The sequence below is a fragment of the Chaetura pelagica genome, unplaced genomic scaffold, assembly GCF_000747805.2.
Source record: "Chaetura pelagica isolate M959 unplaced genomic scaffold, ChaPel_1.0 scaffold117, whole genome shotgun sequence".
NCBI classification, from domain to species: Eukaryota; Metazoa; Chordata; class Aves; order Apodiformes; family Apodidae; genus Chaetura; species Chaetura pelagica.
Genome location: NW_009954185.1, coordinates 1,590,272 through 1,603,732, shown reverse-complemented (window position 1 = coordinate 1,603,732; position 13,461 = coordinate 1,590,272). Strand labels below are relative to the sequence as shown.

At 40.6% G+C, this 13,461-nt stretch overlaps 1 protein-coding gene across 1 annotated transcript in view; it reads right to left on the bottom strand.

Annotated features, from left to right (window-relative positions):
- Positions 1-3,438: 3,438 nt before the first annotated feature.
- Positions 3,439-13,461, bottom strand: part of DERA (deoxyribose-phosphate aldolase (putative)) — a 48,218-nt gene continuing 38,195 nt past the window's right edge. Inside the window, exons 7-9 of the mRNA XM_010003003.1 lie at positions 8,754-8,866; positions 5,252-5,401; positions 3,439-3,638 (exon numbers count right to left, since the gene is read on the bottom strand). Of these exons, the coding sequence (XP_010001305.1) occupies positions 3,582-3,638; positions 5,252-5,401; positions 8,754-8,866 (320 nt within the window). The 3' untranslated portion in view covers positions 3,439-3,581. The remainder of the gene's footprint in view (positions 3,639-5,251; positions 5,402-8,753; positions 8,867-13,461) is intronic.

The following is a 13,461-nucleotide window of genomic DNA, read 5'->3' as shown; positions in this document are numbered from 1 at the left end:
TACATGTGCTTTCTGCAGGAGTGATGACCAGCTGCAGCAGGTTCAGTAACTCTCAAGTCCCCCTTGACCACAGGAATTAAATACCAGTGAACAGCCATCATGGATGGGAAGATGGAAGAGGGCAGTGGAAGTGCCAGTCAGGGCAAAGGGCGGCAAGCCTAGACCAGTTCCCTATGGGTGGGAGTGTAGGTCCTGCCACACCAGCCTCCCACCTGAGCTCAAAACACACGTTAGTCCTTGTATCTCCCCATGTTTAGCTCTCTCATGGGCTCTCTACTGGAATAAGCCTTAATGCTTCTTGTCCTGCCCAGCCTTCCCCCACCCTCAGCAGTGGCCCAGGACACCTAAGAAAGACATGGACCTATTGGACAGAGTCCAGAGAAGGGTTATGAAGATGATCAGAGGGCTGGAGCACCCCTCCTATAAAGACAGGCTGAGAGAGTTCAGGTTTTTCAGCCTGGAGAAGAGAAGGGGGAGACCTTATGGTGGCCTTCCAGTGCCTGAAGGGGCCTACAGGAAAGCTGAGGAGGGACTTTTTTAAAGAGCATTTAGTGGCAGGATGAGGGGGAGCATTTTCAAATTGAAAGAGGGTAGATTTAGATACGAAGACATTATTTAGTGTGAGAATGGTGAGATACTGGAAAAGGTTGCCCAGAGAAGTGGATGCCCCCTCCCTGGAAGCGTTCAAGGGCAGGTTGGATGGGGCTTTCAGAAACCTGATCCAATGGGAAGTGTCCCCACCAACAGCAGGGCGGTTGGAACTAAATGACCTATAAGGTCCTTTCCAATCCAACCCTTCTATGACTCTATGACCTCTCATGGCCTCCATCACCTCCCTGAGTTATGTGGCAGAAGTGCTGATCTCAAGCCCTGCCTCTGCCTCAGACTTGCACAGTTGGTAGCTGTCTCCTGGATGGGCCCCTTGTTCATGCCTTATCATATGTCTCCAGCCTGGTCCCCTTTTGCTCCTGATGGGACAAACAGGCCAGGTTCATCCCCTCGTATCACCTAGGACTGTCAACAGACCAATACCTGGCTGCTAATAGTAGCTTCCGTAGGAGAAGTGAGAGATGAGGCTCCAGGTCACGTTGGGGTCCCACAACCACAAAAAATATTAATACAACTCACTTGAGTCACAGAGAAATTAACAAAGAAAACAAGTCACCTTTTGACACTGAATCTTCCACTTAATCCTTAAAAACCCTTCAACACAAAACCAGAATCATCTTTATTTGAATGCATTCACATATTCTGTTACATTTGCTCTTATTTTTTTCTTGCCCCCAAAAAATTACAGGTTTCAGCAGAAAAAGTTGAAATTCTTTTCCAATCCAGCTTATCCCAAAACACTGGTTGGCTTGGAGTTGCACAGTATTTCACTTCCATGTGTTCATAATGTTCATGGAAAAGGGAAGCAGCTAGCTTTGACTTTCCAGGAAGTCAAACCTCTCCCTCTGCAAATGGAACCTCCACCCCTCTGAAGCAAAAAAACTAGCAGCAGCCCATGTGCACACCAAAACAAAGGGGGACCACCAAGAAGTATAAACAATTCCACCTGTTGAGTTCCTTAATTGACATGTGCCTCCTGTGGAAACAGTAACATTGTTCTCGGAGGTACTCACAGTAAATAGTTAGGTGGCAAAGTTGGACCCCAGTTAATTTTATGGAACTACACAGAGTCCTTCACTTAGAAACTAAGAAGTGTCCAAAAGAATAGCTACTACCTTTGCCCTAAATATCCAAAAGACGACCAACAACCACAAAAGTGTACTTTGAAAGTGAGGTGAATCATTCTGAGAAGAAAGTACTGAAATACAATCTAACATTTATATGGCTAGAGACGAACAGAAGCAAAATCCAGTGTGTGGCTGCTGGGAGGGCGTGGCAGAGGCTCAAGCTGGCAAGCACCTGGTGGGAGCTGACTTCATTTAATGGGCTTTGTATTTCTGAAAGCTAACCAGCAGAATTTTCCTCCAAATACACAAACAGGCACTGGATTTTTCCTTCAAGAAACTGGCAGTGAAATCAGAAGAAAAACCCCTGGCAAAAAGGGCCACTTTCCAGGAAAACAAATTTGTGAAAACAAAGTCACAGCTCAGCCTCTTTTTCTGCCTAGTGTTGCAAACCAGCAAAAGGCTGAGAGCCTTAGATAAACTACTTTCTGGGAAATTAAGGCCCATTTTTAATATTTAGCACTGCATATAGGAATTTTCTTTATCTATATATTGTTTCTCTGTTTTTTTTCTCCCCTTTCCTGTCTGCCTAAGGTGTTTTGTAGAGCACAAGTGATTCAGGTGGTATAACCAGATAAATAACCAAGATATTATCTTTATGAAACACAGATCTCTTTGTAATAAATGTACCTTGTAGCTTGATTTACAGCAAAATCCTCCTCCTCTTACTTCCCTGATGAGACCTACTTAAGTCAGTGAGACTAGTCATGATGATAAGATAATTAAGTTTTTAGTACAACTCTGGTTAGTGAGCAGAATGCAGTTCTGAAATAATGAATCTACCAGCTCCAGTCTGATATTCAAAAGGTGTTGATAATTTCAGTATAAGTCTTAATGTGCTCTGAGAAAAGTACTTTTTTATATTAAAGCTGCAAACCCTGTATAGGACACAATTCAAATAATCTTTCAAATTACGAATTGCTTTTAGAATGGCAAAGTTGAGTTCAACCAGCATAGCAGTGACACCTGCAAACTGACAGTCAACCCTTCAATATTAAAATGGAAAGATTTGCATGAATGTGTTTTAAAATGACAGGAGACAGGAATGGGAGCTTCTAAGCAAGTTAGACTAAAATTTTAAGAGTGAAATGCCTAAAAATAGGCCCCTGAATGCATAGTTAGGCACCTATGTAGAGGCTGCTTGATTTTCAGTTGTTCTGATCACCCAGAGCTCCCATTAACTTCAGGAGCAACTGTGGATACTCAGCTGTTCCAGAAATCAAGCTACCTTTATTCAAGGGTCTAAATATGGATGTCTGTGCCCAAGTTTGGGGGAAAAAACATGTACAAGAAAAAAAAAAAGTTTTTTTACTACAGAGACATTTTATAAAAGAAAGTAATAGCCAACTTCCATTTTCCCAGGTTACAATGCTTGAAACTGAATCAACATAACAATTAATAGTGCAACACATCTGTGGCAGAAGATTTTTTCTGAGGTGAATGGAAAGCTATTCCAAGATCTGTAGCTCTTAATTAATGATCTGAAACATTCCACAGATATTTCATATTCTGTGACTGCAAAGTGTTACCAGGCCACCTAAATCTTTTTCATAGTATTCGACAGTTGCCATTAATAAGTTTTTCAGGCTGGTCTGAGAAAAGACTTTGCAAGATTAACTTAGCAAATCTGTAAGTATTAACTATTTAACTATTTCAGAATTAGCATTTTTTCTGCTTTTGAATCAAGTACAACCAGCAGACTTGAGCATATTTTTAAATACTATAAAATATGCAGAAAGGAGAATTAGGCCTTTAATTCTATCATATGCACTTGGTTGTCAGAAGAATTCTGAATGCTGTTTGCTTAAAGACCCCTCTTATGAAAGTAATGCTTAGTTGATTTTGTGTCTAAGCCATTGCCAGGTCTTGTGGAAGTGCGTAAGAGCCAGTCACATGATAGAAAATCTGCAAGAAAAAAAGCAAATTTATGATGGAATTATATATGACTATAAATCTGAAAGTGTCAAGGAAGTAACAAATTAAAGGCATGCCAGCTGAACGTGATGGATATTTGTTTGTATGTGTGCATATTCATAAAATAGCATGTATATATACTTTATATACTTGTATATAGGATCTGAATCAAGGGCTTTTGCTGGTTTGTTTGGAAAAAAAGAAAAAAGCAAAGAGTCTTGTCTAAGCTTCCTCTTTCCTTTTTCTTTTCCTTTTCTTTTTCCTTTTCTTTTTCTTTCTTTTTTTCTCTTTCTTTTAACTAAGCTTTCAAAAAGAGTCTCTCACCCATATTCTGCTTTTATCTTCCCATAGGAAGGCAGTGGGGTGATAATAGAGAACATCTGTCACAAAGTGATAGACTATATCTGTGGCAATGGCACAGTATAACAAAGCTTTGGTCACGACTGAGGCATTTGTGCAATCCCTGGCATATAACAGGATGCCACCCTTAAGAAATCAGAACAAATTGTGATATGTTATAAGACTCAGCAGTGATGGCAGTGGCCACAATGAAGCCCATGCTGCTTTTTGATAACCAGGAACATGATTTTAGGTTGAGAGTGAGGCAGAGACCATCTGGCAATGAAGCAAGCCAATGTTATTCTCATTGCAGGAGTGAGCCAGGGTTTTTCAACAGTCAGAAATAGTCACCTGACATCTCTCAGCTGTTCCATATTTCAAAAGACATGTCAGTATTTCAGTTTCTAGAAAAGGTGGGGAAAGGGATGCTTTTTTCCTCCCCCCCTGTCTCCCGTATCTCATGTTCTCCCATAAGCAGCAACAGCACAAGGACTCTCAAACTCTTCCCTTGGTTAAATCTAACATCACCTCCTCTCTCAGGTTTAGTAAACATGGAATGAAGTTCAGCAACGGTTTAGTAGTTCCTATGACACTATGCTGTTCTCAACTATGGTGTATCTTTTGTGGTTGACACCCTGGTAGGTCATGGGTAGACAAGTCATAACCCTTCCTCCCACCAGGAACTTGAACATTGCAACTGCACCTCATACACTATTTGTCTGTCAGGAAACACAGCAACCAGCTTGCACAAAAATAAAAGCAATTAGAAAAATGAGGCTTTGTAGGAGGCAACTGCTTTTCTTCCCCAGGAAATAATCAATATGTAAAAAATACACTATCAGCAGTACCACGTGTAGGATGAGACTCTACTATCTCCACAGCATGAAAATATATCGTGAACAGTTGTGGCACAGTGACACAAAGGGTCTGTGAGATGTTTTGAAGGGTCAGCTGAACTAGGAGTACAGGGAAGTGCACTACCATGCATTTGCAAAATACACTGTGTATGTATGAACTGGGCCTCTTCACTCATTGCATTGCATACCTGGCCCAGGCAATTGCCAGCTGCTAGAGTACCAGTGCCAGATGTCTGTAATGACAGGTCAAATTTAAAGAAATACTGGGCCGGAAGTGGACCTGTTGTTAATAATGAATTAGACATATGTTCTATTATCATTTAAAGAGCACCAAAAAGCATAATCTGCAAAAACAGTAAGGCAGCACATTTAGAAAGATTACTTCTGTCTCCCAAGATGAAAACTAACCTGTTTCTCAATATCTTCCAGCAAACTACTGGCACCTAGGCGAAAGAGCTCTGGTGTTAGCCATTCCACTCCCAGTTCATTCTTCACCAGCATAAGCCAAGTAATGGCTTCTTTTGCTGTCCGAATGCCCCCAGCAGGTTTAAATCCAACCTTTAGACGGGAAAAAAAAAAGAAGTGCAATACACATTTTCATTCATGAGCAACCCTAGAGGAGCAATCAGCATTTGTACCCCTGCAGTCTCAAAGTGCCTGTGGTGTATGTAACAACTCAGTACGCATTTGACCGCAAACAGTGAAAGCTCTGGACTAAGCCGCAGCTATCACTGCAAAAGAAAACATTTTCATCCCAAGGGACAGAAACTGAGGGAGTAACACTTTTGACCCCAGTGTGCTTCCTCAGCAGCTGGGTGTGAAGTCTAATGGGAGTATTTTGCTCATAGCACATTCTAGGCCAAGGGATTTAGGCAGGATCTTGGATATCTGCATATCACTTACTGCCCATGTTGCAATCTAATTGCAAATATATAGCAATAAATATATATGCAATAACATAAGACTGAAGATGCTGAAACAAAGCATGTGAAGCAACTGGCTTATGTGAAGAGCAGTGAGAGAAAGCTGTACTTTATAAAGCCTGTGCACCACAGTTATACATTACCCGGCTGTACATTCAAACCTATTTTTTGGTTTAATTTTCACTAAAATTTTCCAAGTAGGAATTTAATTAGGACTCTCTTCACCAAAACCTGAAAGCTTTGTGCTTCACAGGAAGTGCAAAACTTCTCTCCTAACACATGCTGGATATGCTTCCAGTCGCTTGATGTGTCATATTTCATCAGGTGAACTGTCATGTATGTAGAGGTAGACACACCAAGACAAACCTGTCTTTGAGATAAAGCATGTCTTCAATCTCATGATCAACTTTCTATGCAGAGCCAGCACTGAGGTGACTTGGCATGCACCCCTAATGCCAGTATTTTGGTTACGTGCCATTTAAATACATCTCATTTTGCGACAGAGCTTGTGACATGCAGCTATCAAATCCCTTGACAAAAATTTTGTCACCTGCATTGGTCACCAAAATGCTGGCCTGCAGAAGCTTACTAAACTTTTGATAAACAAGAACTAGGAAAAAGTGTTTCTGCATTAAAAAAATATAAATAATCCCAACAATCTGCACAGAAGCACACAGTGATTCTTTCAACATAACCTCTGCCAAAAACCTTTACCTTGCATACTCCTTTCCATCAGCCTCCTTCTGCAATAATTATCATTCTGATTTCTGTATATGCATTCCTGAAACCTCACTGCATGGAGGATTTATTTGTAACTTATGGATATAATAGTGGAATCACATTTTTAAATGTGTTTGGTAATTTTGGAGGGTTTTTTTGTGATTTCAAGGCAAACAAACAGAGAATAAATCCTTGTCTCACACTGAAGCATTGTGATAACAGCATATTTCCAATAAGATTATAAAGAACAATAACAGGAAAAGCTTGATAAACCCAAAACATGAATACTGTGTTTTTCTGGATGGATGGTTATGTGAGTGTATGCATACTTCTGTTAACATTAGATTTCCAGAAGGAATTTAAACTACAGCAACTGGAAAAGCATCTTCTAGGCAATAAATTAAAATAGTGGGAATATGTTTTCCCTCAGGAAGAGAAATTATAATGAAATTCAGATTTAGATTTCTTCCTAGAAATACTGCAGCTCTTTGAGATAATCTGTGGCAAAACCAAGTAAAATAATTTAATAAGAGAATTCAAAATACCATGCAGAATTCCTTCCCCTTTCAGCAAATTCTGAAAGCTCTTTTCTTTGCAAAAAAGCTGACAGAGACAAGCCTGTCCTCTCCTTCATTTGCCAGCTTTCCAAATGGCACATCTGACTGCCATAAAAACACAAAAAGGGAGGGGGGGTGGAATTTAATTCAAGAGCAGTACAAAGTCCAGCTACCACTTTCCTGCTGTTTCACAGCATTTCATTATTTTGCTTAATAAGTTCATCTCCTCAAGAATTTTCTCTTCACCTTATATTATTAAAAGTAATAAGTTTTTCTGGATTGGGGGTTTTCCCAACAGAAAAACCAATTTATGTATGTCCTTCAATAATGACAGGAAAAGATTATTTCCCATTATATTGCACACTTTTCATATCTCCACCACAGCTTATCATTCAATAAATGTTAGTCTGCAACTTGTTCCTTTCCTCAAAGAAGTTTAATTTCTGTATTAACCTGTTTTTCCCAGGCAACACCTTGCTAGAAAGGATCCCTACAGCAGCGAAATTAGTTTGTCAAAGAAACCATTTAGAAATCTCTTGTCACTGATAATATTGTCTTCAGTTAATAAAAGCACATACAGTCAGTTTACATCTAATTCACTGAAACACACATGCACACAGACATAGGCACTCATTCTTAATAACACATTTTATACCATGAATGCATCCTTTTAAAGCAAAAGGTGAATTCTACATCTATACCCAATTTCAGGTCCAGAGCTGTGTTGATGCAGCAGAACCCAACCTCTGGCACAAAGCTCGCGTAAGCAGCGCTGGTGCAGAGGGGAGTCACCCTGCCCCACGGATCTGCCTCTGGTTGGCAGCGGTGACAGTGCTCCCACAGAACCAAGCCTGTGGGAGATGCTTGAGTTGTGATGTGGCAGGGAGAGAAGCAGGCTGGGGAAGGGAGGAGAAAGCACAGCCTAGGGACCCATGCTGGCCTCATCCAGATGACTACAGAGAGCAGATGGACACGTCTAACTGGCTGTCACATGCTCCTCAAACTCCAACAGCCCCTGAAGCCATCTCAGGCCCTATCCCATGTCCTAACACCATACCTGGAAAGGCCACCTGCATAAAGGGCAGAAGTGTGAGCTGGAAAGGATGGAAGGGTGACCAGGGGTGGGGAGAGGGTCATAGCTAGAGATGTAGTTTCCTTCCCTGAGGCTGCAGGTGAGGACAAAGCCTACTACTGAACGCAAATACCAGATTGGTATATGGTTACTGGCAGCCTCCAGCTGTCTGTGGATAAAGGAGGCAAGAGGTGGCTTAAGCCATCCTGGTTAACCTCCTCCTTTCTCTGGATGGATGCGTGGATAGTTCATCACTGGCTCTGCTGTACACTCAACCTCTTATTTGCCCTGTTATTAACGGCAATGACCATTTAAATACTTTAAACGGTGCAACAAAACTCAAATGCAAGAAGGGGATGCAGCAAGATAGCGTGGGCTTTTAGGGAATGAAGTGACATCTATTCAAGGGAGAAAAGCCAAAAGTACCTTATTTTTTTATATATATACAAACTTTATATATATATTTAATATTTATACACAAATAGTATTCAAATATTTACAAATCAAATGAGGAGTACAAGAGAGAAGTCCCATATAGCCACGGAAGCTAATATATGTTCTGCATTTTTAAACTATTAGTCTTTTTTCCTTCTGAATGAGCCTGCTCGATTTATTTTTATAAAGACATCAAGAATTACCTTGATGCCAGTTTGCCAGTAGAATTCTCTAATCGCTCTCATCATGACCACTCCGACTGGAAAGGTTGCATTTTCAACCTCCTTTCCTGTAGACGTCTTTATAAAATCAGAACCTGAAAGGAAGCAAAAAGATTTAGCATAGTTTTAGAACAAGACCCACTTTGCATATGCATAGTTCACAGCCTCCAAAGATGTCCCCATGCCCTCATGCCCTCATGCTTCACAGCAGTTACAAAGCATTCCTCTACACATACGTCTCTGTGGTGTTGGTATTAACCTTGCTCTGGTTGAGGCTGGAGTAGGAAGATGACACACATCCAGTTTCAGAGCAAGTCAGACATCACAGTGGCTAAATTAACATCATGGCTCTTTATTCTTTGCTGTAGCTACCTGACCAATCTCTTCAGGGCAGTCCAATATATTATATGTTCCTGTACAGACACTCAATGTAGGCATATATATACACTTTAACAGGAATGTGTCTGACTAGTCACAACAATGGAAATTATTTCCTCCAAACAAATTTTAGTCTTTCCACAAGGATCATTCAAATAGAAAGAGTCTTCATCAGTTTATTTAGTTTAATTTTTAGTCTCACATTTGACAGGCTAGTACTGTTATCTCCCACTACTGTTGAAAATGAAATAAATCATAGAATCATAGAATCCTAGGGGTTGGAAGCGACCTCGAAAGATCATCTAGTCCAACCCCCCTCGTGTATTTATGAAAGCAGCTGTGTAATACTGTAAACAGGGAAAAAACTCCCTTCTTAGGCATTCTGCAATTGTGACATTGCAAATTACCATACTTAAAGCCATAGTCTGATACAAAGTAGTAAGAAGGTCGAAACATCTGTGATATTCAAAGGTGAATCAGCATTAGCTTTTTTTTTTCCTGGTTTCTTAGTTGTAAACAATATTCTCTACTGCATGTCCTGAATACTTGTGTAGTGTTCTTGTGCATTTTTGCTGGTTTGGGTTGGCTTAAAAAGAATCCTGCAACACAATGCAACAAAAAGCTAAGGAACTAACAAAAAAAAATTGTCTTGCAGTGCATGATCTTGCATGGACACAATACAATGACAAAACTTTAATTGCATTAGGATGTACTTCATCCCTGGGAAGCTACTTCTTAGAAAAGGTGTGCTGTGGGATCATTAATTATCAAAAGTAATCGGGAGAAGAAGAGGGATAATTCAAACATCATGTAGTAGTGCATCAGCCACTTAAGTCAATTGGAACTGCATCTGCTTCCACTTCAAATTTGGCTTAGGGTCCATTTTGTCTCTTACTGGAACGATGATGCCTCTACAACATCCCCTAGAGTAAGAAAGGAAAGTTTCACTACTAGCTCAAACTGAAGAGTTGCCTAGACTACATTTTGACAGTGTGCTGCAGCACACTCCAGAGACCCATCTTCCTGATGACACAGCTGACTGGCACACAGCCTGGTCTCAGCCTGATGGGAAGTTACGACAAAGCCAGGCATGTTTCTGTGTCCTGTGATTTAAACATAATCAAATGGTATCACTAACATTGTGTCTTGTAAGACAGTGGTTTTCTCTGTAGACTTCCTGTCTAGGCACTAACTCAGCCCAGTGGCAATTTAATTGCACCCTCCTATGGCAATTCCCATTCTAAAGAGAAACAGTTACTTGCAAAAAACTCCTAACTCTAAAGGAAGGGCAATGTGCAAAAGAGGCAATTAATAGTTGATTGAGCTTTGCAAGGAACAGAGCACATAGGAGAGACAATTGTGTTACATATTTCAGAGCTACTCCCTTCCAGAGAGATCCTATGGGCATCTGAGAGTCGCATTAAAACAAGTAACAGTAGAAGTGAAACTTCAACATTGCCAAATTATATTTTTAATTTCCCTTTCGAAATGTAGCACTTAAAAAGTCCTTCAGTGCAATACTTCCCATTTTTTCTAGTATAAGGTAAGTCAAAGCTTTTATAAGTCTTATAATTACAAGTCTCTATGGTACAGTTTCATTAAAAACTTTCATTAAACAACAGCTGCCCTTGTATATGGTCTTCTAATCAATTTGGTCAAACAGAATGACTTCTAATCAGCTGTTGATAAAAATAGAAGATGAAATTTTAATTCTAATAGATTAACCACAAACTCAAGATAGTCTTCAAAATCCATCTAGCTCTATTCTCCAGTGGATTTAACGACTATTCAGCAACTCATTACTAAATAGAACAAGATGAACATTTTCCAGTTCATTAAAGAAATGTACTATGTATTTTTGCATTGTCCTCATGATTCGTTACAGGGAGTCTTAATTACAAGATAATGGATAATGGTTATTAAATGCAGACTCCAGTAATGAAGCTCTATTCATTTGCGAGCCTCAGAGACTGCAATGAGGGGAAAATAAAATTACTAGCTTCAAAAGATTAACGGATCAAATTATTATTCAATTTTGAAAATCTCATTCAGACTTCATAGAAACAAGAAGAGATTAAAAACTAGTATTAGTACAAAAGTAGTGCATTTATATATTTATTTTTAAATAATATCTTAAGGCTATTACCAGAATAATCAGCTTTAGATGTGATTATTAGACAAACATACAGCCAATTTAGTAGCATCCTCTAACAATGAAAACAATACATTTTTATTTCCTGAACACATTCTATTTATGACACGAGCTTGCTACCAGGATTGCACGCAGCCTCCCGCAGAAGACAGAAAATGCACACTAGCAGAGAATGCCACAATGGAAGGTGCTACTAACATTCAGATTTCAGGAATGGAAAAGGGGATTCAAAAATCAACCACTGCTGTAAAAAGCACCTCATTAGAGTGTATGCCAACCTTGTAATAATGAAGGAGTTTCACCCAGCCTATTTCTTATTCAAATCTTCAAAAACAAGTCTAAGTAATGAAGGTCAGCAGGAGTTTCATCTGGAAATTTACGTGATAATTTAAAAACAGAGTTTTATTACCCATCTTCTAATTTTGCTACAAATGCATACATTCCAAAAATCAAGGCTAATGTTAAAGTACATGCTGGATTTCTTTCCTTTTCCTTAGAGTAGGTTACATGATTCAATGAAACATTAAAGATTTTTTAAAATTACTTCTTCAGGGAGGATTTCTAAGCCCAGAGAGCCTGGAAAAGGCCACACTTTCTACTCTTTTCCAATGTGTAACCACAACAGCAAAATGCCTTTCAAGGCAGTGAGTCATGTAAGACTCATTGAATCAGTAGAGTGGGGACATCAAAGCTTTCTTGAAACACAGCAGCATCATTAACCTTTTTCAGGCAGGTTTGCTGCCAACCTAGTAACACACCTGCACGTGGCTCATTACAGCACCACAGCCTGGCAAGCACAAACTGCATTGTCTTAATTTAACCAGAGATGGAAATCTGAGTAAACCCTACGAAATGTGAACAGTGCTGCAGCCTGTTTGAGAGGCTCTCTCTGGTCAAAACCAACTGAGCTCTCAGTGCCATTGGGAGCCAGACCACTTGGGCTGCAGTCACACATCTTGTGAAATCCAGTACAGTATTTTGAAATCACATAGAGTATCTTGGGATAACATCCTGGAGGGAGGAGGGACCCATGAAAGCTGGCTGATATTTAAGGATCACCTTCTCCAGGCCCAAGAGTGTTGCATCCCAACTAAGAGGAAGTCAAGTAGCAACTTGAGCCAAGAGGCCGGCATGGATGAGCAAGCAGCTCCTAGAAAAGCTTAAACTTAAGAAGGAAGTTTACATGGGGTGGAAGCTGGGGCAGGTATCCTGAGAGGATTACAGAGAGGTTGTCCGAGCAGCTAGGGATCAGGTTAGGAAAGCCAAATCCCTCCTAGAATTAAATCTCACCAGGGATATTAAAAACAGTAAGAAAAGATTCTTTAGGTATGTTGGAGCGAAAAGGACAACCAAAGAGAGTGTAGGCCCTCTCCTGAAAGAAATGGGTAAGATAGTAACACAGGCTATTGAGAAGGCCGAGGTCCTCAGTGACTTCTTTGCTTCAGTCTTCTCTGGTGAGTGCTCCAACCTCAACACAAAGGCCACAACAGGTGAAAGCAGGGACTGGGAGAGTGAATTACCCCCCAATGTTGGAGTACAGCAGGTTCTCGACTATCTAAAGAACCTGAAGGTGCATAAATCTATGGGACCTGATGGGATTCACCCATGGGTCCTGAGGGAGCTGGCGGATGCAATTGCTAAGCCTCTGTCCATCATATTTGACAGGTCATGGCAGTCTGGTGAGGTTCTCACTGATTAGAAAAAAGGGAACATAGGCCCTGTTTTTAAAAAGGGGGAAAAGGAAGACCCAGGGAACTACAGGCCCATCAGTCTCACCTCTGTGCCCAGCAAGATCATGGAGCAGATCCTCCTGGAAAGTCTTCTAAGGCACATGGAAAATAAAGAGGTGATTGGTGACAGCCAGCATGGCTTCACTAAGGGCAAGTCATGCCTGACCAATCTGGTGGCCTTCTACAACAAGGCTACAGAGATGGTGGATGGTGGCAGAGCAACTGACATCATCTACCTGGATTTGTGCAGGGCATTTGACACTGTCCCACACAACATCCTGGTCTCCAAACTGACAAGACATGGATTTGACAGATGGACCACTTGGTCCTAGAGTGCTGTGTGCAGCTGGATGGTTGCATCCAGAGAGTTGTGGTCAATGGCTCAATGTCCAAATGGAGGCAGGTGACAAGTGGTGTCCCTCAGGAGTCA